The 27,660-nt window shown below is 31.6% G+C and overlaps 1 protein-coding gene and 1 long non-coding RNA gene across 6 annotated transcripts; one reads left to right on the forward strand and one right to left on the reverse strand.

The window, feature by feature from the left end:
• Positions 1-8,603: 8,603 nt before the first annotated feature.
• LOC103498148 (uncharacterized) lies at positions 8,604-13,580 on the reverse strand. Of its 5 annotated transcripts, XR_007823405.1 has the most exons (5): positions 12,721-13,580; positions 12,140-12,208; positions 11,968-12,021; positions 9,962-10,651; positions 8,604-9,881 (listed from the first exon to the last, which is right to left on the reverse strand). It is a non-coding gene; the product is annotated as an uncharacterized LOC103498148 (long non-coding RNA). The 5 variants fall into 5 exon arrangements; XR_007823406.1 differs by having other exon boundaries at positions 9,962-12,247; positions 12,721-12,761; positions 13,176-13,580; XR_007823404.1 differs by having other exon boundaries at positions 11,968-12,247.
• Positions 13,581-23,222: 9,642 nt separating this feature from the next.
• Positions 23,223-26,504, forward strand: LOC103498149 (uncharacterized). The gene is made up of 3 exons (XM_008460653.3): positions 23,223-23,787; positions 24,940-25,156; positions 25,493-26,504. Exons 1-3 carry the CDS (start codon positions 23,563-23,565, stop codon positions 25,984-25,986), a joined length of 936 nt encoding a protein of 311 aa, XP_008458875.1. The 5' UTR covers positions 23,223-23,562; the 3' UTR covers positions 25,987-26,504.
• The last annotated feature ends 1,156 nt before the right edge of the window (positions 26,505-27,660 follow it).

Raw genomic sequence — 27,660 nt, forward strand, 5'->3', positions numbered from 1 at the left:
AAGTATCAAATCCGAGGCCATATTTACTTGAACCATGTTGCCCTGAACTCAGGATTGAGTCTAAGTTGTCAGTTCTAGAATTCGACATTTTCACAGACTTAATTGTCTGATCATACACATTCTGTACTTCTTTCAACTCTACTTTCAGAGATGATATAATCCCCATCAAACGTTCATTTTCATCCATTAAATCTTGAATTCTTTCTTTTTGAATAGCTCTGGCTTCTGAGTCTTCTTTCCTTAGGATTTTGAGTTCTTCAAGAGTTAGCTCTTCATCCTCATCAATATCGAAACACTCACTATCAGCTTCTGAATTGATTTCTGTGATGCACGCGGTGCTAGCATCCATACCATGATCATCTTCATCATCATCTGAATCCTCTCATCAGACAGGGTAGCACAATAATTTTTCTTTTTTCTTTTAAGATAAGTGGGACATTCGCCCTGATAATGACCAAACCCCTCACATTCTCTACATCTAAATGACCTCCCTACATCCTCTTTTTTCTTTCCATGGTTGCTATTTCTTCTGTAAGAGGAGTCATTAGCCTTTCTTATAGAGTTCTCACCATCATGTCTTCTAGTTTTTTCAGTTTTCCAGCAGTATTCAAACTTTTGAACTTTCTGGCCATCTTCGAGAATTGCTTCGTTAAGAGAGCTATTGACTCATCTTGATTAGCTTCATTACCAGACTGATTTACAGTGCTCTTCTGATCATAAACTGATTTGAATGTTATCCTCTTACCTTTCTTGCTTTCTCTATCCGAAATAGTCATTTCAAATGTAAGTAGCGACCCAAATAGTTCGTCAAGTTTTAACGTCGTTATATCTTGGCCTTCTTCTATGGCAGTGACCTTCATGTCAAACTTTCAGGGTAAGGAGCGCAACACTTTGCGAACAATCTTAGACTCTGGAATCTTTTCACCAAGTACTAACGAATCATTAGTTATCTCCAGGACCCTCTCATTGTATTCAGAGACTGTCTCATCTTCAGTCATTTTCAAGGCTTCGAATTTTGAAGCTATCAACTGCAGTCTAGATATCTTCACCTTAAAAGTTCCTTCATTTGCAACTTCCAGTATTTTCCACGCCTCTTTAGCAGTAGTGCAGGAATTAATAAGTTTGAATACGTTTAAATCGACACCATTGAAGATAGCATTTATGGCTCTTGCATTTCCACGAAGCTTGTCCTTCAGCATCTGTCCAGTCAATTTCTGGTTTTGGCATTGATACTCCATTCACAGTGATCATTGGAGGCTCATAACCACTAACAAGTGCTCTCCACGTTTTTCCATCCAGGGTTTTAATGAAAAATATCATGCAAGGCTTTCAATAGGAGTAATTCTTACCGTTCAGTACAGGAGGACGAGAAGCTGATGGTCCTTCCCTGATTATCTCCATGATCTAATAATCCGCTCTGATACCAATTAAAGAAACAGTGAGATAATCAATTAGGACTCCAATTAATACTAAAGCTAATAACAGTTGTAATAGTTAGAGAAGCAACAGAGAAGAATAACACACGAAACTTTGTTAACACAGTTCGACTTATATTGCCTACATATGGGAAGCTGTGTACAGCCCTGATGAGTAATCTTTATTAACATTCACTTGAGTTAATATATCAACATATGGTACTCTACTCAATAATATAACTTTATAACATGCGTCTTGACATCAGACTCCAGGCTCCCCCTGAGTTACTTATTTTCACGATGTCTAGCTTCAGGCTCCCCCTGAACACATGAGTGAATATCTTTGGTGACTTCTTTAGATCCCTCTAAAGGTCCTCGTGATCATACCAATCACTTGTTTTGTCTATTACTCATCATTAATTGTTACTACGATCAACATGACGATCTCATTGACATAAGATCATTGTACCTTTTTAACTTTGTAGCTTCTACGGACGACCTTGATGCAAAAGACCGTCTTCAACCTGTATTTTTTGCTTTTTCTCCACACACCATCTCAACTGCGTAACGTCACATATATAATATATGTATAGATCTTTTTATCTTAACAAGATTCCTAGAATAGTGGGAAATCTTTTTATCTCTTAAATATCTCATCTTTTAATTCATTAATCAAAGATAATTAGTCAAAAATATTCCATAAAATCTTTTAGACAAAAACTCCAACACATGCAAATAGGAAAGTTCCATATTAAAAGCTAAGCAAAAAAGGAAAGTCTCTTTCCACTTTCCAAAGAATAAACTCATGAGCTTTTTCCACGATTCGGCCCTAGCAAATCTTCTCCCCAACATCATCTCTTCTGTCAAAAAATAAAAAAGAAGTGGAGACAAGTGTACAAGAAAGAAAACTCCAGCAAAGCAATATAGGATTAAAAAAATTCAAATATTAGGCTACAAGTACAACCTCTTCAGATTCTTCCAAGCTTTAATGAAGCAAGTGCAAAATGGTATTAAACTCATAGTTGACCTAGGAGCCATACCATTTATTAAGGATCATCAAATGGAAGAGGCTTTGTAGCTTACAAATCAGATTCAATGGAGGAGAGTGATCTAACAAATTCAGCCACTATCATGGAAACTCCTTTACAAAAACCTTTAAAGGAGAATCCAAAAAAAGGAAAATTGAAAATTCCTTCTATTAAAAGCATCGAAGATAACAAGAATGACAAAGATGAGGATTTTGAAGACAATGAATTTCTTTTAAAGAAAACTGATTTCTTGGCTCAATGCAACAACTTGAAATTAGCTCCAAATAATGTATTTTCCGATCCCAAGCTTGTCTTTTGTTGAAAATGTAAATGTGAAATTAGGGGAGGGTGCAAAGGGAAACACTCTCTTGGGAAGTAATTGTGTCAAATAAAAGTGCTATCTTGGAACATCAGAGGGTTGGGCTCCCCCTAAAAAAGAGCTATAATAAAAAGCATTATCTCTCTTTATGCTCCTGATGTAATCACTTGAACAGAAACCAAACTTAGCTTTGTAAACAATTGTATGGTTAAATCTATTTAGGGCACTCATAGCATCAAAAAGCTTGCAAAAAAATCCAATGGCAGATCAAGAGGAATTTTGATTATGTGGGATGATCAACATCACAAAGTTACAAGCTCTTTGGTGGATAATTACACAATTTCGGCAAATTTTGTTACAAACAATAATAAGGCTTGGTGGATCACTACAATATACAGCTCTGCAAAAAGAAAAAAGAGAGGAGAACTTTAGAATGAACTTGCAAATATCCTCTTTAGTAGCAACTCTCGTGGCCTATTAGTGGAGATTTTAACGTCATTATGTGAATTCATGAAACGACAGGTATAAACCCTGCTCGTTTCAGCATGAAAATTATGAATAGATTTATCCACAACAATGGTTTGATTGATCCTTCTCTTACAAATAACAAATTTACTTGGTCAAATATGCGTGCTAGTCCAACTTTATCAAGGCTTGATAGGTTCTTATACAATAATCTTTAGGAACAAACCTTTAAAGCTCATTCATCCAAAACCCTTCCAAGAACAACTTCTAACCATTATCCAATTGTTCTTGAATCAAATGAAGTGTTGGAAATGTAAGGCCCTCACAAAACAAATCAAAAAACAAGAGAAGAAGATTGTTCTCTTATTCACACAATTGAGAAGAAAGAACTTGAATAATATTTCTTAAACTTGAATTTCTTACTTTCTTTCTTATCTACAAATGAGAAACCTTACACATATTTATACTAGTAGAAAGTATATTAAAAGTCATTAACAATAAAATCAATACATGTGACTCTTCATATATCAATGTATTTAGTGATTAACTATTCCATGTATCTTAACTATTCATGCATATTTAATAATGCAAATTCATGTATTAAGTTTAGATTAATTTAATTTCAACATCCTCCCTTAATCTAGACTTGAGCAACTCCAAGTTTTCCTCTGAATTTTACAAATAAGTCAAACTTGAGCGCCTTTGTAAAAATATATGCCACTTGATCTTGAGTCTTGCAATATTTTACTATCACTTCTCCATCTTCAACCAAGTCTCTGATAAAATGATATTTGATTCTAATATGCTTGCTTCTTCCATGGAAAATTGAATTCTTTGATAATGCTATGGCAAATCCATTATCACAAAATAAAACAGTTTCACATTTTTTAGTACACTTCAATTCTTTTAACATCCATCGAAGCCATAAAGCTTGACATCCAGCTGCAGCTAACGAGATATATTCTGCTTCGGTTGTAGAAAGGGAAACAACAGATTGTTTCTTTGAAGTCCATGAAAAAACACCTGAACCCATACTAAAAACATAACCAGATGTACTTTTATGATCATCCACATTACCACCCCAGTCACTATCACAAAAGCAAACAACACTGTTCTGAAACTTTCTTGCAATAAATTTCAAAATTAATGGTGCCAAGAATGTAACAAAGAACTCTTTTACCTGCTTCCCAATGACTTCTTTTCGGGTTTGTCATAAATCTGCTTAACATACTTATAGCAAATAAAATATCAGGTCTTGTTGCTGTCAAGTACATTAAGCTTCCAACTAAGCTTCGATATAAACTTGGATTGACTACTTCTCCAATATCATCCTTGCACAATTTCAAATTTGCATCCATTGGAGTGTTGCAAGGTGAAGCATTTTCCATTCGAAATTTTTTTAATAAATCATGAGCATACTTTTGTTGTGAAATGACAATTTCTCCTTCATTTTTATTAACTTCAATTTCGAGAAAGTAGTGGATGAGACCCATATCACTCATTTCGAATTCCTTTTTCATGGAATTCTTAAAATCATCACACAAAAATTTATCGTTTTTAGTAAAAAGTAAATCATCAACGTAAAGAGAAACGATGAGAAATTTTCCATACTTGTCTTCTTTGACATAGAGTGCATGCTCATATGGACACCTTCGAAATCCTGTCTTTAGAAAAAAACTGTCGATACGACTGTACCAAGCCGTGGAGCTTGCTTCAATCCATACAAGGCTTTTTTCAACTTGTACAATTTTTCTTCTTCTCCCATTTTCACATAGCCCAAAGGTTGTGCAACAAATATCTCTTCCTTCAAGTGTCCATTCAAAAAAGCAGATTTTGCATCCATTTGATAAACTTTCCATCCATTTTGAGCAGCTAATGACAAAATCTATCAGATGGTCTCAATTCTTGTTACAGGGGCAAATATTTTTTCATAATCCACACCGTATTTCTGCTTGTAGCCTTTTACAACAAGTCTTGCCTTGTATTTTTCAACATTACCATTTGACTTCAACTTTGTTCTGTAAATCCAGTTTACTCCAAGAGCTTGTTTATTTGTTGGAAGCTCCATCAACTCCCATGTTTCATTTCTTCTTATCGCATTAATTTCTTGATCCATTGCAATCTTCCATTTCTCATCTTGGATGGCTTCATCAAAAGTTACAGGATCAACACCAACAAACAATGCAAAATGAGCAAAATGATCATCATTAATTTTGTTAGTAGCATTATAAATTTCTTGAATACTCCTCATTCTCCTTAGTGAGATTTCATCATCACTTGTGGAAAATGGCGTTGAAGATGAAGATGACTCTACCGCTTGAATTTCTGCTTGCTCTAATTTTTTATCACCTTTATTTTCATCCTATGTTAACATGAAATGGACTTTTAGCTTCATCAACATCGTCACTTTAGTTCCATGATTTATCTTCACTGAATATCACATCTCTGCTGATAATTATTTTTCTTGACACAGGATTATACAATCAATAAGCTTTAGAATTTTCACTATAACCTACCATAATACATTTTTCATATTTATCATCAAGCTTGCCTCTTAGTTGATTTGGAATATGAGAATAAGCTATACTCTCAAACACTCTCAAATGACTAATAGATGTTTTCTCAGCACACCATGCTTCATAAGGAGTCATACCTAGAACACTCTTTGTTGGAGCTCGATTCAGAATGTAAACAGTACATGCAAAAGCATCTCCCCAAAACTCGTTTAGTAGATTTTTTTGCTTTTAGCATACTTCTCACCATTTCCATGATTGTTCTACTTTTTTCTCTCTGCAACTCCATTTTGCCGTGGAGTCATTCGTGCTGTCATTTGATGATGAATTCCTTGCTCCTTGAAAAAAATTACCAAAAGCTATATATTTTCCACCACAGTCAGATCTCAAAGTTTTTATTTTGTAACCACTTTGATTTTCAACAAAAGCTTTGAAGGATTTAAAACATACAAGTGCTTCACTCTTTTCTTTCAAAAAATAAATCCACAACTTTCTACTGAAATCATCGATGAAGGTTATGAAATATCGATTACCTCCATTTGTTGTTGTTCGCATAGGACCACACAAATCTGTATGAATCAACTTGAGAGGTTTAGAGGCTCCCCAAGCTTTCCTAGTTGGAAATGAATCTTGATGATGTCTTGCAAGAATACACACTTCACAAATATTTGTCTCATGATTGATATTTTGTATGCCTCTTACCATATGATTTTTGCACAAATAAGATAGTGATCTGAAGTTTAAGTGACCATATCGAAAATGCCAAAGCCAAGATGGATCCTTCAATATGCTGCTGAAGCAAGATATTTGACCATATGTAAAGTTAAGAGGAAACATCTTATTAGCAGTCATTTTTACCTTGGCAATAAGAACACCGGCCTGATCTTTGATTGCACATATGTCACCTTCAAATGAAACTTTTAAACCTCATTGAAGCAGTTGGCCAATACTCAAAAGATTATGCTTTAGACCTGGAACATAGAACACATTTGTAACTCGTTTTGTGCCTTTCTTTGTCTTCACAAGAATATCACCTTGGTCTTTGACTTGTAGTCTGGTATTATCACCAGTCTTCACTTCACTTTGGAAAGATTCATCCAAAGTAACAAATATACTTCTACTTCCTGCCATGTGGTTACTACAACCACTATCAAGATTCCATGTAGGCTCTACAACATCGTCTTGAACACTACATGCGAGGAATAAAATGTCTTCATCATCTTTCTTATGTTCTTTATGCATATTCATGGTGGTATTTCAATATCCATTTTTTAGTGCCCAACAATCTGCTTGGAAATGACCATACTTTCTGCAATTAAAGCATTGAATGTGAGAGAAATTACCACGACCACCTCCTTGGTTTCTGCCAAAGCCTCTTTCTCTTCCGCTTCCTCTTCCTCAAGATAAAGAAGAGCTTTCTTGTGAATTTTCAGAATTTGCATTAGTTCTATTATCATAGTTTCTTCCACCTCCTCGTCTTCCATGACCACCACGTCTTCCACGTGAATCATCTCTGAATGAAGTTTGCATTTGAAAAGCTTCCTCGGGGTTAACATCAAATTGTTTTAATCTTAGCTCATGGGATTGAAGAGAATTCACCAAGCTACTTATAGGCAACGTAGATAAGTCTTTTGATTCTTCAATTGCAACGACGCTATACTCAAATTTTCTCGACATACTTTTAAGAATCTTTTCAACAACTCTTTGATCGCCTACTTCTTCACCATTTGATCTTAAACTATTGACAATTACAAGAATACAATTGAAAAATTCTTCAATAGTTTCAGTTTCTTTCATTTTAATGCAATCAAATTCGGATCTGAGAGCTTGTAACCTCATCATCTTTACCTTATCTTCTCCTTGATAGGTAGATTGTAGAATATCACAAGCCGCCTTTGTAGAAGTAGCTGTTGAAATTCACTCGAAAATAAATTCATCAACAGCTTGATAAATGAAGAATAAAGCTTTCTTGTCTTTCTTACGATTTTCTCTTAACAAGTTGTTGATTTTTTAGCTCACTCTGATTCTCAACTTCAGTGTATCCTCTTTTAACAATATCCCACAATTCTTGAGAGCCATATAACACTTTCATTTGAATACCCCATTGATTAAAATTCTTCCCGCTGAACCTTGGAAGTTGGGGTTGCAACATGTTACCATTTGAAGCTATATCTAACCGGAGCTCTAATACCACTTGTTGGAAGCGTAATAGGCCCTCACAATACAAATCAAGAAACAAGAGAAGAAGATTGTTCTCTTATTCACACAATTGAGAAGAAAGAACTTGAATAATATTTCTTAAACTTGAATTTCTTACTTTCTTTCTTACCTATAAATGAGAAACCTTACACATATTTATACTAGTAGAAAAGTATATTAAAAGTCATTAACAATAAATATCAATACATGTGACTCTTCATATATCAATGTATTTAGTGATTAACTATTCCATGTATCTCAACTATTCATGCATATTTAATAATGCAAATTCATGTATTAAGTTTAGATTAATTTAATTTCAACAGTCAGCTAGGTTCCTTTCCTTTCAGGCTCGACAACTTCTCCTTAAACGACCCAGAATTCATAAATCACCTTGCATCTTGGTGGGCAAACACTACTTTTGCAGGTCACCCTCGTTTTGTCTTTATTCAAAGACCAAAAGAATTATCCAAATCAATCAAATTTTGACAAAAAAAAAATAAGTTGAAGGCAAATTCTACTTTTAAGGAGAACGTCATTTAGGAAATAATTATGATAGATAAAAAGGAGGAGCTTAATCTCCTTGATCAAGTTGACAGCAACAGAAGAATTTCCCTCAAAGCTGACCTCAGCCAACTGATGTACAGTTAAAGAAGCCCAATAATGGGTCCAACGGGCAAAGAAAATTTGGATTAAAGATGGGGATGAGAATACAGCATTCTTTCACAAATGTTGCACAGCAAAGCAAAGAAAATCTGTTATTTCAGAAATTCAGGACGATCAAGGCAACACCCACTGCTCAAATATCTCCATTGTCGATGCTCTTGTACACTATTTTAAGAATCTCTACAATGGAAAAAACATGAGCATCATTCTCCTCGAAAATCTTGATTGGCACCAAATTTTGGATGATCATCATCAACTTCTATGTGCTTCTTTTGAGGAAGAGGAAATCAGAAAAATCATCTTCTCCTTTGAAAATAATAAAGCTCTGGGCCCGGACAGCATTCCATTGCATTCTTATAAGTCCTTCTAGCATATTCTTAAAACAGACATTATGGAAGTCTTCAAAGACTTTCACAGCAAAGGGGTTATCAACAATAATGTGAACAACACTCATATTGCGTTGGTTTCAAAAAAAAAAAAAAAAGCCTACAATTTTGCCAAAGACTATAGGTCGATCAATCTCACCACTTTCCTGTACAAAATCATTGCTAGGACATTAGCAAATAGATTGAATCCACCCTTCTAAAAACTATCTCTAAAAATTAACTCTCTTTTGTAAAGGGAAGACAAATAACAGGGTCATTTTAATGGCCAACAAAGCTATAGACTACTAGAAATGTAGCAAAACAAAGGGATTTGTCATCAAACTAGACATTGAACAAGCCTTTGATAAAATCAACTGGGATTTTATTGATTACATGCCAAAGTGAAGAACTTCCCTCTAACTTGGAGGAAGTGGATTAGAGCTTGCATCAGTAATGTCAAATATTCTATGCTCATAAATAGGAGACTTCATGGCCGAATTCCTTTAAATAGAGGAATTCGTCAAGGAGACCCTATCTCCCCTTCTATATTTGTCATTGTCATGGACTATTTCAGTAGGCTTTTGTAGCACTTTGAGAAAACAAATGCTATCAAAGGGTTAACTTCAATTCTCAATGCAGCTTGACCCTTTTTTTTTTTTTTTTTTGCCAACGACATCCTATTATTTATTGAAGATAACGACACATATCTTCACAATCTACATATGGCTATCTCTCTTTTTTAAAAAGCTTCGGGTCTCAACATAAACCTCCCAAAGTCTTCCCCTTTGCCTCATACATGTACCAAGTGAACGTGCTACAGAAGTTACAAATTCTTGGAAGATCACCCATCAGCTTCTTCCAATTCCATACTGGGGCATTCCTCTGGGTGGTAATCCTCTCACAAAAAATTTCTGGAAAAACATAGAAGAGAAAATCCATAAAAATTTAAACAGTTGGAAATATGCAAACATCTCAAATGGGGGAAACTAACCCTTATAAACGCTACGTTGTATAGTCTTCCCACGTACCAACTCTCGATCTTTAAAGCACAAACCACTATTTACAAGAAGATAGAGAAACACTAGAGGAATTTTCTTTGAAAAGGTTTAAATGAAAAATCAAGATCTCATCTCATCAATTGATTGAAAGTTTACACCATAAGACAAGGGAGGCTTGGGTATAACATCTTTAAAAGTGACAAATTTTGCTCTTCTTTGCAAGTGGCCCTGAAGATACCATTTGGATCTCAATGCTCTTTGGAGGAGAATTATCCAAGCTAAATATAAAGCCCCCCATCTAGGTGTTATTCCTAATTTTGGTAAACAAAGTAGTGCAAAGGCCCTCTACTGTAGTAGGCCTTAGTTGGTTTGAAGAAAATTATTCATGGGAGGTAAACAGCGGGGATATTATATCCTTTTGGCACGTTAGTTGGAGCTCCCTTGGAATCCTTCCAAAAAGATTTTCCAAGTTATACGCCCTCTCTCAAGCCAAAGATGCTGATGTTAAAGATTTGTGGCATAACAATAGAAACAAGTGGTCTTTAAAACCTAGGTGGCCCCTTAACAGCAGAGAATCTTCAACTTGGCAACAAATAACAGATGCTCTACCTATTTCGTATATTGATAAAGGGCGGAGCAAACGTTGTGGCCTCTGAAAGTAGACAAAATCTTCACCATTGCCTCTGTCAAGCAAAGTTTACTAAATAATGGCCAGCCCAGACATGAAGTTTTTTAAGAAAAGCATTACAAAGTCCTCTAGAAATCCTATATCCCAAAAAAATGTAAGTTTTTTCTCTGGTCACTGATGCATGGAGGAATAAATACTAAGGAAACTATCCAAAAGAAGAATCTCGGGTCCTGTCTTAACCTAAGCTGATGCTTTCTTTGCAAGTCAAATGGCGAAGACAAAGAACATCTCTTTATGAATTGCAATATTGCTAAGTTTCTTTGGCAAAAATTAAAGGATGAAACAGGTTTTTCTTCCACAAACAGTGACCTCAAATCCCTTTGCGGCTGGATCTACACGCAAGCATCATCTTTTTAAGAATTATAACCCAAGCACCATTGCTCTTAAATGTAAAAGCTTTACTACACTAAGATATACCTTTGGGCTTTACTCTAGCCCCTGTATCATACTCTTATTTTCAAAAATAATGGTGCTTTGTTTCCCTTTAAAAAAAGAATAGTTCCCATTTCATTCATAATTTCAAGATAAATCACATGATAAATGTAATTTAAATATTTTAGTTGGCAGACTAAAACATTTTTAAATAAAACTTTTTAGTAGTGCCACTTATTTCAAAAATCAGATGTCTAACTCCAATCTTTAATGCTTAATTGCAAACATATAAAAACTCTATTCAAATTTATAACAATAATAAACAAATAAACAAAAAACTCATTTGGGTTTAAGAACTCAAATAAACAAAAAAACAACTCATTTGGGTTTAAGAACTCAAATAAACAAAATCAAGAGGGACCAACCACAAGTAGAACTCAAAGTAATACAAGAGACAATGACTCTAATAAACATTTATGTTAGAAGATTTTGTTTAGAAGAAAATTTTTCTTTATTTTAAGAATCTTGCAAAATATCTTTGTGAAAATAAGAATTATATATATAGGTCATATATATATAAATATCGGTTGTCAAAAATAAGGTGCTGTTGGGCATAAAAAATGAAAATGGATTGATTGCAGAAGCTGCAGGTCTTATGATGAGTAATAAAAGGATGAATCATTGATTCGAGTATATCATATCACTGTATATTAACCAAGTGTGAATCATAATAATATTACTCATCACTTACTCAATTTGTAGTCCCTTTAAAGATAGAAGTTTATATGTCCTCATCCCACTTCAAGATTTATCAATGTGGGACAAGGATTAATAGCTTTGCTATTTGGGCCAATCCCAATAAGTCATTTCCAATATCAAACTCTTATCAAATCACAAATCAGTCAAACTTAAATTTTGAAGTGTGTGAGAACTACTCACCGTTCTTAATCCATATTTCATTCCCTCGAATAAATGTCTCGATTTCCTTAAAGTCTACACAATCAAAGGCAAAATTTAGATAATTAGAATTCAATTCCATCAACCTTAAATCATAATGGAAGGTGTTCACAAGAGGGGTATTATCTTACTCAAAATCCACCATAAATCTTACCCAACCACTCTGAATAAGTCCAAAACTATAAGTTACAGTCTTTCACAATGCCATAAAGGATCTACAATACTTCAACCGAGTTTGAAACAATTCAAAACATGTTAATACCTAGACAAATGACCTTAATCAAAAAACACATAAATTTACCTAACATAACAACATAATAATTTTAAGGATTCATTTATGTAAATCAAACACTTTGTTGGTTAGTACTATTCTAAAGCATCCAAACCAAGTATGTAGCACTTGAATACAATAAAATGAAAAAAAAAAAGAAAAATCTGATCAAGAAATCTTTCAAGAACTCAAGTCTAAATCAATTCCATATATAGGCCTCCTGATACAAAATTTAAAAGCTCAAAACAATTTTACTATTTAGAAGTATATCCTCCAAAAAAAAAAACTCAATGTCAACAACTATTTAAAAGAGATTTTCACCATCATTAAAGGAACAAGTCTACCAAAATAAATTAATGTCAACCAACATTTGAAAAACATTTTCATCAGGAGATAAATACCACAAAGTCTACAAAATAAATCAATTCAAACATATAAATGAAATTCTAAGTTATATGATATACCTCAAAATACATTCGAACCTCAAACCTTATCTTCCTTGAACCTGTTCCTTTCACGAAGCATTGCTCTCAAAATATAAATATAATAAGTCAAAAGTAAACATGTACCTTTTGAAGTATAATCACAGAATAGAAAGGTTAAAATGGACTTCAAGCGTCATTTTGATGATGAAAAGCACAGATAAAAATCTCATGCATAAAAATGAGAATTTAACCATCACACCTATCAAACCCACTTAAAAAGAAATGTAAGTAATATTTAAATAAATTGTATTAGAAAATGAGAATTTATATAGTTTATCGGTGTACAAAAGAGTAAACTAAAGTAACAGATTTTTGGGAATGAAAGTTCGAATTAATCACTCCAACTCACCGCACAATAATGATGAAAGTAGAAAATGAAGTTGCTAAATAGATGAAGACATAAACAAATCAAGTGAAAAATAAACATATCTAACTTCTCGACAGCGGCGCGCAACAGCAAAACGACGCTGGCAGACATTGACAGCATGAGGCATCGACCGACTAGGGTAACTTGTGGGTTTTGTTTTGTGAAAATTGAGAGAGTGAAAAGAGAGATATTGTGGAGAAGAAACAATGAAGTTTATGGTACAAAATGAGGAAGGGGGAAACAAAAAAAGAAAACGAATAGAGGTTAGATGAAGGAAATGAAATTTGAGAAGATAATGCAATTGGTGGGAAAGGGGGAAAAATTTTAAATCACGTTTTTTTTCATCTCCAGACTTGCTACTGTTCATCTGTCATTAAAGGTTCATTTCTTGCTGTGCTTTTAAGTTGTTTCACGAATTATAACTTCATCGTAGATTCATCGAATAAATTTCTATTTCATATAAGCTTAAACAATTCACTTCGAACAACCAAGGTGAGAGTCAGAATTGATCAATTACCTAATTTAAAGAACGCATCATAATTAATTTTAAGTGAATAGCATTACAAATAGGGATTATGCTAAGATGAGTATCAACTAGCAACAACTTGAAGTAATATTACTGGTCGGGGTTCTTCCTAGGTTGATTAGAAAACAAACAAGTTAATCTAACCTTTTTGTGGCCGAATCCCAATTATGTCACTTATTGTGATTCAATACCATTTATATTGTCTCAAGTGACGAGCTCATGTAAGAGATCACGGGTCCAATCCATGGTGACCAGCCAATTAGGAATTAATTTCCTACGAGCTTCTTTGATACCAAAATGTTTAGGATCAAACGGGGTGTCCCGTGAAATTAGTGGAAGTGCGCATAAGCTGATCCCGACACTCATGGATATAAAAGAAAAAATCTCATAATTTAGGTCACGTTTACCAAACTGTAATAAAATCCGATGCAATCGTAATGAAATTCTATTGATGGATCCGTAGCAATGAGCTTAAGTCACAACCGCAATTGAATTGTTTTTCATCACGTATACTTAAAATTATGAATTTTGTAAAATTTACTGTTATTGTTACCGTTATCTCTATTTCTGATAGTCGAGTAGTATCGATATTAGTAACGACAATATTAATTATGTCAAATTTGAAAATTTTCGGCTAGCAGTAACAATAGTAATGATAGCTGCAACGATAACTATATTGGCAGCGATAATGATAAGATGTAATTCTCAAGCTTAATTGAAATGAGCACCCTCAACTTAATAATTGGATTGTGTTATTTCATTACAGATTTAGATGTTAGCCCTACATGTTAGGACAATTGCATAATACAAGTTAACAACCTCAAATGTAATCAAATGAGATCCTTTTATTTGTTCCAATAGATCATATATTAGGGTTGATCATCGATCGGTCGGAGTCAGTTTTTTAACAAAATCGACTGTAGTCAGTTTAGTGAAGTGTCAAATCGACCTCAACATTAATGAATAAGGCTCAGTCAGGTCGAATTAACACTTAAAAATAATTTTTGGAAATTCTCGATTTGAAGTTTTCTAAAATCGATCCCGACTGATTCCTTTCATTTTTCGATCAATCGACTTCTCGATTTCTCAGTCTATAATACTCACTCCTATAATCTATTATGTTTTCACTTGAGTAAATGTAAACTAAAATGAAGTAGTGAACCAGTGAAAAGGGTGTATTAGTGCAATACTATATTTTAATATTTTTTACAGAAACGTAGTTTTGAAAGATAATACTTGGCATGGATAATATTTGATTAGATGGTACTATGGGATGAAACTTGTGGAGTCAGTTAGGCTCATTGAAATCCGATTGGGCCCAAATATTCTCGACCTGAAAAGCCCATTCCAAACTAGTGGGCGAACGATAAATGATTGGACTCATTTCAATATTTTTTGAGGTATCTCTCAATAGTACATACTTTATCTATTTTTTAACACGTCATTCAATAATTTACTGATTTATTAGAAAGATACACGTGTAAATAGTAAAATAGTAAATAATAAACTGAAAAATAGCAAAATAGATTTATAGTAAAATCACCGGCTACATACTTTTTTAACATTTTTATACTTAATTATACTGTGTATTTGTAAATAATTTTGGTAAATCTCAACCGAAGATGATGTTTCTTTTACAAAATAGGGTTGTAATATCTAATAATTTTTTTTATTCTTAGGATTTAAATCAATTAATTAACAATTTATTTCTACACTTCGTAACAGATATGTTTAATAACGATTTCAATTCAAATTTTAGATAATAACCTTAAAATAATGACAAATATAAATTCAATTGCCTCGTATTATTTATATTTCATAATATTTATCAAAACTTTATTAAACAATACAATGTTTAATAACAATTTGAATTTAGATTTTATATATTTCAAAATCGTCAATTTGAATTCAAATCTTACACAATATCTCTAAAATAATGGCAAAGATAAATTCTTAATAACAATTTGAATGTTATAATTTAAAATTTAACAACTTATATTGTAAAATATTTATAAAAATTTTGTTAAATAATAAAGAATACAAAATTTTATAACAACTTGAATTTAAAATTAGTTAATTAATTTTCTATAACAAACTTGAGAGAAATGTGGGAAATTGAAATTTGAAATTTGGATGTTATTAGTTTTGGTATTTTTTTCCTAACAACTTTTTAGTTTTATATAGGAAAATATTTTATTAGTTTTAATTTGTTTTTATAATCTCTAAATTTATTTATTTATTAATAAAAAATAATAAATTCGATTTAATCCAAAATATTTCGTCATCTCGAAAGTATAAATTTAAATATATTTAATTTTGTTATTTTTATATTTTTTTAATTTAACAAAATCGATTTATTGGTTAAATCAATTAGGTTTGATTGCATTGATTTATTTTTAATTTTCTCCTCTCGTTTTCTCTCTCGGTTTCGGTTCTGTAAATTACAGAACTGAAACGATTAAAAAGGGGATTTCCCGACGCAGTGCCGCGGTGTCGGAAAATCCCCCCTAAAAGCGTCGGGACAAGGGGCATTCCCGACGCTCTTTAAACGGTTTTCCCAACGCCTAATAGTGCGTCGGGAAAAACCCCTTTTCCCGACGCACTGTGCACGGCGTCGGGAATAGTTTGTTTTTAAAATTTAATTTACCCTTCTCCTGACGAATTCTTGCCGACGCTTTCTTGGTGCGTCGGGAAATAGTGTTTTCCCGACGCATTGCCTGACGCGGTGTTCACGGCGTCGGGAAAACCCTTATTCCCGACGTTTCTTATGCCGACATCGTTTTCTGCGTCGGGAATAATCCATTTTCTTGTAGTGAAAAATGTTTTGTCAACCACGCCGTCAACAACGCGTGCCTAATATATTTACGATCGCTTAGATTTGGTTATTGATCGTTTAGATAGGGCTACAATTTATACCTGATCATTTAGATAATGACTACGATCGATTCATACGCGATCGTTTAGATATAACTACAGTTTATACACGATCGTTTAGATATGGCTATAACGCGGTCGTTTAGATCTGGCTACAATTTATACGTGATCGTTTAGATATGACTACGCGATCGTTTAGATATGGGCTTTTCAATTCCATAGTTTAATTTTGTTACATGATCATTTAGATTTAGGGACCTAAATTTAAATGATTTTTTTTTAATTTGGTACACGATTTTTTTAATTATTTTGGTACACAATCATTTAGATTTCTTTACACGATCATTTACTTTCTTTACATGATCGTTTACTTTTTTTTACACGATCGTTTACATTTGGTTACTCCAATCCAAATGAATTTTTTTCAAGATGTTTTATACACGATATTTTATTCTTTTACATTATAATTTATTTTTTCTAAACGATCGTTTTCATTTGGCTACTCCAATCTAAATGATTTTTTTCAAGATTATTTATACATAATCTTTTTTTACAGAATCGTTTACTTTTTTTACACAATCGTTTACATTTGGTACTTCAATCTAAATGATTTTTTTCCAAGATTCTTTATTTTTTTCCAATATTCTTTATACACGATCTTCTAGATTTTGTTATTTTTTTTAAACAGTCTTATATACATTAGATTTTGCTATTTTTTTTAATACAAAGTCGTTTAGATTTGGTTACCAAATGCAAACACGTAAAAAGAAAGGCGATGGAAAGAAATCGAATCGAAAAAAAAAAAAAAAGGAAAAGAAGAAAAACATGTAAATAAAGAATTGAAAAATAAGAAAGATGATGGAAAGAAATCGCAGAAAAGAAAAAGAGAAAAGAAGATAGACGAAATCGCACGGAAGAACGGAGAAGACGAAATAGAGAAGAAAGGAAGATGAATCGCAGAAGAAAGAAATATGAAAGGGCAAACTTGTAATATTTAAAAAATGGCTAATTCTAGTGGCTTCATTACACGACTTAAAAAATGGCTAATTTTAGGAGATTTGTTACACGAACGGACAGTAAATAGTTTGGTAGAAACTTAAACTAAATTTTATATATATATATATTGAAAATTTAGACAATTTTAACCCTATTGTACGGTTAAATTATAGTATTTTTTAGTACTAAAATGTTACAACCTGTTTCGAATAACCATTAAATAGAATATATAATAAATACTTTGTTTTCATTTAATGTTTTTTAAATTGTTTCCTCCTATTATTAAGGTAAAAATCATCGCAAGGAACCACACTTGTTGAGCTCAAATTATTTAAAGATACGAATATTCTTCTATTACTTCAATAATTTAAAAAAAGAAATCATACACTTTCCTTTTTCATGAAGGATGTGCATTCAACTTCAAGAGATTTTATAAACTTAAATTCAACTTCACGATATATAATTAAAAAAATCAACTTTTAAAAAATAAAATTGCCATAAGCTTTATAAAAAGAAAATAGAAAATATTTTAACTCACAATACTAAATTAAAGAGATAAAAATTTAAATATGATAGATAATGACAGAGTAAACTTAACTTCATGATAATTGACATGATTTTTGTATATATATTGTTTTGCTGAAAATGATGGATAAGAATAGGAAAGCATATGGTACACTGTTAGAATATGGAGGTTTTTTATCCTTTTTTTTAATATATAACTTCATTAATGAATTAGAAAGCCACATGCATTACATTAAAAACAAATCATTTGCAAGAGGTTAAAAGGTGTCATAAAATTTTATTTCCTTTATCTTTCTTTTATCATTATAGAGAGTGACGAATTAAAGGTAGCAAAGAAAGAGTACTGAGTTACATGTTCCCATCAATTAGATTTATTAAAACCATGTCCCCAACATTCATGTTCCCCTACGATAAAATATAATCAAAATTGAAATAGTTTGAATGGGATTAAAATGCTACAAAACCAGTGGTAAGTTGTATTAAGATAGGCATATTATTGTTTTGAATAATAATGTCATGCAAACTATTGGTTTTTTTTTTCTTTTCAAAAGATATATTTTTTCTCTCTAAATTTTGAGTCTATATAGTCTCCATTTTGTCCATACATTTTAAATTGCTACATATTTAATCCTTAAATTTTAAAATTTGTTTTCTAATTTAGTTCCTACATTTCAAAATACTAGATAAAGTTTGAATTTTGTTTCAATTTGACCCTAAGAATTATCGTATTCAATCTTGAATCTTTTATATCAAATATCTACTTTGTATTTATTGTTAATATTTGTTAACTAATCTAAAATAATTATAACAATTATGATTATTTAAGTTTCATCAATTTCATCTATATTTAAATTAAGTTAAAATTTTTACGAACATCCATGATCGAACGTAAATATTTAATAAAATAAAATAAAATTTAAAGCGTAAAATGTTGAAATCTTGAAAAATGTAATTGAGATTGAACTCAATAAATTGAAACTAAACTTAAGTATTAAAGATGTAATATTGTAAAATTTAGGAGCCATTTTTTGTTTTTTTGACAGAAGAGATAGATTGGTAGTGTAGTGTAGTGTAGTGTGTGTTGTTAAGATGTGATTTGTAGGGTTAGCTATAGGTTGTATGCAATAATGAGATTCCCTTTGTTTGAGAAAAGAGGGCATTAGTTTTGTAGCTAATTAATGTATTCATATTATTCCTTTTTCCTTTGAGCTTATATATATATATATATATATATATATATATATATATATATATATATATGGTCCCTCCAATTCCCCGAATACTCTGCCAACTTCTTAAATCATGTTCTTCCTCCTCTTCATTTTATATTATTATAGTCTTTTATCAATTTATATTATGCCCCATCATGTTTTGTCATCGCCAACCTCCTTTATTTTATTACTTACTTTTCTTTGTTACTTAAAACATTCTTCTCTCCATAGGTTTGGATTGGATCACATACAAAAATAATCCTAAATTTAAACACCTTCAAATAACATCTACAATATTTTCAAACAAATAATTTATTTATTTTAATAAATTAAATAACATAAAATTTTATCTCTAACTCAATTAACAATAAATGAAATATATATATATATATATATATATGGTTAAATTAGGTTTTGACAAAAGATTAAAGAAATGGTTATCTCATGTAAGGAAAGAATCAAATAAGTGTTATGGGTGTTGAGTATTATAGGAGAGCTTGTGCCTTTACTTTCAAATCAATCCAAGTTAAAGGCACTTTGATTTGGAATACTAACCTATTTGTGTAAATGGTATATAATGCTCTAAAAGAGTGTTTATTGTAATTAGAGTTAGGGATTTTTTATTTTTTATTTTTTTGTAATTGTGATAGTTCTAACGTTGTAAAATTTTATCTAGTCAGTCATTTTTTTTAACCTTCAAGGGTTTGAGATCTTAATTTAGTATAATTTTTTGAAATAGTGTCATTTCATATGTTATTTATTATTATTAGATCAAATCTTGTTTTTATGAGTGAGAATCGGTCGGTTAGAATTTTTTTTCCAACTCAACAGCTAACGAATTGATTAAGGCTGATTTAAAAAATATTCGAATGAATCTTCACTATGAAAGAGCATAAATTGACCGTTGGTCTATCGACTGATCAGTTTAAGCGTTTGAATTTTTATTAAATTGTGGTTGGTTTGAATTTTTTTCAAACCAACACCAATAGAATCATTTCTTATTTCAAATCGATTGTCATCAGTTTCATGGATTTTTATCAATCAACTTGGTCTTTTAATCTATGATGATTATTGATTTGATGAAGTTTTGATACAATTAAATTAAGAGTGTATGAGGAAAAGAAAAAAGAAAAGGAATTATATGATATAGAAAAGTATATATGAGTATGGATAGGATTGGAACTTAAAAATGTCGATATCCACCTTCATATATTAATCCAAAAGATAGAAAGTGAACCTTCTCAATGTTCCAATCCAAAAGATGTGTATGGGAAATTTCGTGATGCAACGCCCACATGATTTTAATAATAATATATTTTGTCACTTTTTGAAACAAAAGATATATTAAATATTTCTGGTCCCCATATTTTCGGGGGGGTTTTAATTTAAAAAAGACACGTGTCACCGCACTTAAATTGATTGCTGATCTGTCCGTGGCTGGCTGGTCCACGGTGGTGCCACCGCTTCTTCAGCGGCTGCGCTCCTCTAACTCTCTTCAACATTAATTTCCAATAAAGTTATTGTAAATCATGTGCTTTTCGTGCTTATCTTCTTACTTTTCTTTTCTCTTTTTACTTTCTTTTTCTTTTTCTTTTTCTAATCATGTTTTCTCATTTCCACTTTAATATTTCATTTCAATTTTAAAATAAGAAGGAAAATAAAAACATAGTTTAGTTTAGTTAACGCTCAACACATAAATAACTCAAAATTATAATTTCTAAACTTCTAAATTTCCTTTGAGTTTCTACACTTTAATGCCCTCTTAATTTTCAGTTTTTATATTCATTCAAATTTTAAAATATCAACAGAGTTTTTCACTTTTCAACATATTAAAAATTAAATATAGTTTTAAATGTATTGATACTTGAAATCTATGTTACAAATACATACCTAAGCAAAGATAATATTTATAAAGATCCAAAAATATTTGTATAATATTCCCGTGTGTCTCTTATCTCTTAAAGCATATCATGAATACTTGGTTCATTTTTCAAGAATATTTGTTGAACATCTAGAATTTGTCAAATTAATCCATATCTCAGAATATATATATACACACACTTACACATATCCTCATTTCTTTTTACTAAAAATTACCAATTTAATTTATAGAATTACATTCTTAATCCGTGACGTATATAAATTACTTGACGAGGTTCTAATGTAATTTGATAGATTGTTGATTTAAATACATAGTTAATGCATAAAATGTAGTAGATTGGATCATCATTAATGACATAGAGTTGCATTAACATGAGAACCTTATTTTTATTGATATATTTGAATGTGACTTAGTCTCCAAGTGTACGTAAAATTGTTGTAAATTACTATTTTACCCTTTTCACCCGATAAGGTTTGGTGTAGATTAGGTGGCTAGGTTTTCTTGCGTTTAATGTCAATTAAAATAAATATCCCATATTGTGTGCTTATATTATTTAATTCAAAAACTATTGAAATAATATTCTATTATTTCGTTTCATATTATCCATTAAACATGGTGTCACATTTTATTTTTATCCAAATATGAATAATGTGACACCACAAAAATTCATTGTTTTTCACATATCTTACTCAAATTTTGCGTCATATAATTTTTTTCCAAAAAAATTATTTTAAATGCGATATGTCATTAAAAATACATTGTAATATTTTATTGTATTAGTCGTAACTTTTTTTGGTTAATTTTATATATTTAAAAACAATTTATTTTCTTGAATTTAAATGTTATTTTTCTAATTCTACTTTTGATATTAGTTATAGTTAGTGTATGTTTAAAAAAGTTACTATCTTTTTTATTTTAATTTCTAAAAGATCAAAATAGTTTCATTTTAAAAATAAAAAAGAAAATAAATCAATATTAAAAGCATAGTATAGATATATCAAGATAAGCAATGCAATAGTAGAATAGATACAAAATTAATAATATAAAATTATAGACCAAAATAGTCATTAAATATTTTTTTAGTATAAGAATTTAAATTCAAATTTTGTAGAGATATATTTTATATCAATTGAATCATGTTTAATGTGTGATAATCTACTAATATAATTCATAAGCATTTGAGGGTATTTACTAATTACTAGTTATTGAGTAATCTACTTTCCAAAGAATTGAAAAGTATTTAACTAAATGAAGTGTTTAATTGTTCATTTTCTTTATTTAGTAAATAACAACTTTGTTGGGTTTGTTTGAAATAATTTCTGGCAAATAAAAACTATAAACCCTACACATCAAGACAAAAACACACAATCACTTCTCAAATAAAAGAAAAAAACTAATAACATATTACTAGAAGTAATGTGTTCTAATTCACTCAAATTTAAAATTAAAATTGGATACAATTCAAATGGTTTCTTTTATCCCTAATTTAGTGAATTTTTCTGGTTAGAGTTATCAACTTATAAAATAATAATTAATACAATATTATATTTTATTGGATCATTGTCGAATTAGTGTAAAATCATTCATCTAAATTAATTTTACAATTCTAACTAAATTCTAATCTATTTTACTTATAACGGACTTAAAGTTTTAGGTTGTACCATTAGGTCAAATTTCTTATGAAGTAACATCTTTTTAGAAAGGATTCTAATTTTTGGTACCAAATATCAAACTGCTTAATCTATTTTTGTAATTTTTTTAGTAACTGAAATTGAAAAAAGGAAAAAAAGTAAAAAAGAGAAAAAAAAAAAATTATCCAAACCACTTTTTATCCATTGTTAGGTGAAAACAAAAATCCAATTCTGTTTTTATACTCAATTTATAATAATAAGAACAAATTAATTAAAAGAATTTTACTTAATTTTCCGTCTTGGTTCAACTGAATTCATTTTTTTTTCTTTTTTCCTTATCCACTTTTGCGATATTTCCGCGTAATCGAAGAGACTTACTTGGTCTTCAAGAATATCGGAGGATATTTTCGTCCTTTCACCATTTCTCCGCGCCTTTATATACATTTCTTCTTTCTCTTCGTTCCTTCCGTCTACCCTCCTCTTCTTCTTCCTTTTTTGCAGGGAAATTTAACAAGCTTCATTCTTTTTCCTTTCTCTCCTTCTTTCTTCTCTACCCATTTCGATTCTATATCTCTTTCTTCCTTTTTTTTTTCTCTTTAGAACATCATTTTTTCCAATACTCATTATCCAATTGGCTTCAAATTTGAAGACCCCCAAATTCTCAATTCCCCCCCCCCCCCCCCCCCTTCTATAGACGAACGATGATTTTCGTTAATAGAGAAGATGGGGTTGGCCTTTTGTTGTAATTGGAAGGCTGTGGGTAGGTGGAGAGGTAAAGAGAAGAAACAGGAGGTATTTTGGGGGTGGAAATGGACTGCCGGATATGCGTTGCGGGTGGGGATTTATGGGTCAAGGTAGGCGGGCGTGTTGGTGGTGTGGGACAGATGGGAGGTTTTAGCCATGAGAGCGAACATGATTTGGCTCTTATGGTTAGCGATTTCTTGGAAAATGGAAGCGGTGGAGGTGAGTCTTGGTGTAGTAGCGATAGCGATTCTGGTGTTTCCGATCTTGTTCATCTTGCTGAAAAGATTGTGGTAACTTTCTCTCTTTTGTATTTTGTTTAATTCTTGTTTGATTTGTTGACTTTTAGCTTGTTTGTTGGAGATGGGATGCAATCATTTTTTATGATTCCTCTTTTTGGTAATGTGTTTCTGACATAGATGATTGATTGATACGGTTATGATTGCCAACACGGATGTTTAATTATAGTTTCCTAGTAATTGAGTTTTTCGTTTATATTTTAATCTCCATGGATGGGAATTTTCAATTGTACTGTTTCTTTGTTTAGAACTAGAAGGAAAAGGCTGTTGCACTGGATTTTCGTTTCCTTGTTTTTAAATATGAATAATGATTATGAATGCTTGAAGTTTGATTATAATTGCTGTTGGATTCATGCTGCTTCTGATTTTGTCGTTTGATTTGAGAATTGGGTTAGATAGGAAATGGGGAAACAAATTTAATTACCTGCAAAACTTAGGAATTTTTTTAAAACCCCTTGTTTAGAGGAGTCTAGATCAATCTTAAATTCTTTAAATGTTAAGTTCATCAAGTGAATCATAAACTTGGCATATCGGTGAAATTAAAACCATTGTTTTGAGAATCATCTTTTGGAGATGTCTAGTTTAGTTTGGGTGTCTTTTTGCCCTTTATTGGCTTAGTTTGGCTCCTTTTTGTGCTGGTTTTTTCGTATGCCTGCTAGCTTCTCGTCTTTGTATTCTTTCATTTCTTTTTCGATGTCTAGTTTCTTTTTGCTCTGTAGTCTGGAGAAACTTTTAATTGCTTGATATTGCGTTATGGAGTATTTTTGTGGCTAGTTTTTCAACTCCTATTGAATGAAATTTGAGGTGGTATATTTGCTGGATATCTATGGGGTTTAGACATTAGTTATGCCAATTATTCAAATGCTTTAAAAATTGAATTACAGGTAACCAATGTATACCTTGAAGCTTAATCTTCTACCCCTGCAGCCTTCCTTCCATTTGAAGAACATATATCTCAATACAAGAGTACTGTTATATGATGTTTGATGTAACTGAATTGTTGGATGTCTTCTTTGGAAATTGTACATGAATTCCATCTATGTAGTTTTGTGATTTATTATTGTCCTGCACGTTTTTCTGATGAAACCATGTAGATGATGGGTATAATTGATTAACTTCTTACAATATGTTGTTTATTTCTGCCAGTTCTATAAGAATCCAGTATCCCAGTACGAAAGTGATTTGCTTTCAGTTGTTCATTCACTTACCTTGTCAATGAATGCGAAGGATCTGAACATGAACAAGACCGGTCCTTGCAATGCTAGTTGTATCCGGTTTGTTTTGGTGAAGCTACTGCGACGCTCCGGTTATGATGCTGCTGTATGTACAACCAGATGGCAGGGTGCTGGCAAGGTCCCTGGAGGTATCCCCTCAAAAAACCTTATTGATTTTACTTCTAAAGATGGAGAATTTTCTGTTGAAATAACAAATAAAAAGATAAAAAAAACTCAATTGGGAGTGTGTGGGTGTGGTTTAATTACTTTTTAGTTGTAAAATCATTTTTAAGCATAAGAATAAGCTTCTCTTTAGTAATTTATTCCATCAGAAGTTCTATTCTCTGCTTTTTTAGTGGTGCTTTTGGGTATATTATCTGGGAGTTTGATACTCTATTTTATGAAGGAATGAGGTTGAAACTTCTCTGCATTTCTCCAGCACCGTTTCTTTATTTGACATAACGCGTTTTGCTTTACATCTACAGGAGATCATGAGTATATTGATGTCGTTAACTACACCTCTGGAAGCTCGGAGAGGTTGATTATCGATATCGACTTCCGAAGCCACTTTGAAATAGCCAGGGCAGTCGAATCCTATGATAGAATATTGAATTCTCTTCCAGTAATATATGTTGGATCATTATCCCGGCTTAAGCATTTCCTTCAAATTATGGTTGAAGCTGCAAAGTCTTCACTTAAGCTAAACTCCATGCCACTTCCTCCGTGGAGATCCCTTGCGTACTTGCAAGCCAAATGGCAATCACCATGCCAGAGAATGCTTCATCCCGAAGAACAGCAGCAGTTGGGGGCCAAAGACATGTTGATGAGCCACAAGCAATGCATTGGACACTTAAAGAGACTTCAGTCAGTACTCCAATCAGAGACTGAAACAGATCGGTTTTTGAGGCCGGTGAACAGTGATAACATTAGGAAAATAAAGACCGAGAGGCGACGACACTCTCTGTTGAGAACCATTTGACAAAAAGATGTACAGATGAAACCGAGAAAAGAAATTTTTGAGGAGATTGACGAGGAAATGTGTAGCGCGGCTTTTTCATTATTTTGTTTCTTTTTTTTGGTTGTTGGGGGGTAATTGAGTTATATGAAATAAAAAGTATGAACCTGAAGATGATGAGTGGTCTGAAGTTCATGCAGCTGCAAAAATGTAGAAGCAGAATGAAAGCACAAGCAGAATGTGAAAGCAAAGGAATTGGACCAACAAACAGAGGATCTCACTGCTTGATTCTTTTATTCTGGGATGATTCCTTCTTTTTTATATATATATATATATATATATATTTATTATTTTATACAAATAGAGAATTAGGAAGGAAAGATAATCTCATTTTTCTCTCCCATATTCCATGCCTGTTGTTTTTGGTGGGCATTGGGAACTTTTTCATTTTTATTTTATCTCTCATATATTTGTGTATTTTAATTTTTAATTTATTGATTACTCTATCAAATGAAGCTGAGCCCTGCTTCTTTATTGTTGCATATCATATTTCTTGTCCTCGTCTCAATTCTGCATTCTTCTTTTTATTTCAATAGTGGGAGGTCTAAACTCCTACATTTTCTAATATATAGAGTAGTTGGATAGTCCATAAGCGATAGGAAAGGATAAGATAGAGTCATATGGTTCTCAAGGATATGCTTAACATCCCAATCCGGTTCTGATATGCTTAACCTCTGTTTTAAATGCACTTAGATATGTTTAACCTCCAAATACAGTTCTAAATACACTTTAATTCTTTAGAACCATATGCGACAGTTCCAACTCTCTAGAACCATACACGAGCTCTAACTTTCTAAAACCATAAGCATCACCAATGACCTTGAAATATATAATGAGCTCAATAAACCAACCTCAAATCGGGAGATATCACAAAACTAAAATAAAAACACCAACATAATCTACTACCTACTTGTAATGGAACACAACAAGAAGAAATAGATTCATGTTGAAAGAATTAATATAATTATTTTTTTCTCTTGAAATTTCTACCCATAAACTATAGAAAATTATATACATCATGAATATCTGTAGGTGTGTCTTTTCCTAGTTTGGAAAAACTTTTAATTTTAAGCTTTTAAGAGATGTTTGGAACAAAAACTATACATAACTTATTATCAATACTATTTCAATTCCTATTTGTTACGCTATTTATTATTTTACAATGATTAATTTTTATTGTTTGTTACAATGTTCACTGTTTTATTCTCAAACTAAAACGACATGGGACATGTTATTTACTAAGTTGATTTGGGGGATAGTATTAGATATTTGATTTGAGAAGAAAGCATGTAATTTAAGAAAATATAAAATATAAGCTAATTCAAATATATAAAAAATGCAAAATATAGAGACCGTACACTACACGCTCCTCCTCCCCATTATAAGGAAAAAAAAAAAAAAGAAAAAGAAAAAACAGAAAGTAAGGAAGTCATGTTTGAGTTTGACTTTGAATTAGCCTTAAATTAGGGGAAACGTAAGCCTCAACTTCACACAATCTCCTTCTAACACTTTCAATTCAAGTTTAATGCATTTCGTACCTATTTTCCCCTTTACCAAAGTTTGAAAAATAGACGTTTCTCAAATCTAACTAAATATATCCATTTATTATTTATAAATATAGAAAAAAATTATTATTCA

This window comes from Cucumis melo, chromosome 9 (assembly GCF_025177605.1).
Source record: "Cucumis melo cultivar AY chromosome 9, USDA_Cmelo_AY_1.0, whole genome shotgun sequence".
In the NCBI taxonomy this organism is placed as follows: Eukaryota; Viridiplantae; Streptophyta; class Magnoliopsida; order Cucurbitales; family Cucurbitaceae; genus Cucumis; species Cucumis melo.

Bases quoted from the DNA above. Each gene is read 5' to 3' on its own strand.
- LOC103498149 (XM_008460653.3), top strand. From the start codon at position 23,563: ATGGACTGCCGGATATGCGTTGCGGGTGGGGATTTATGGGTCAAGGTA. The intron at 23,788-24,939 runs GTAACTTTCTCT...TATTTCTGCCAG, and splicing joins ATCTTGCTGAAAAGATTGTG to TTCTATAAGAATCCAGTATC. The intron at 25,157-25,492 runs GTATCCCCTCAA...TTACATCTACAG, and splicing joins TGCTGGCAAGGTCCCTGGAG to GAGATCATGAGTATATTGAT.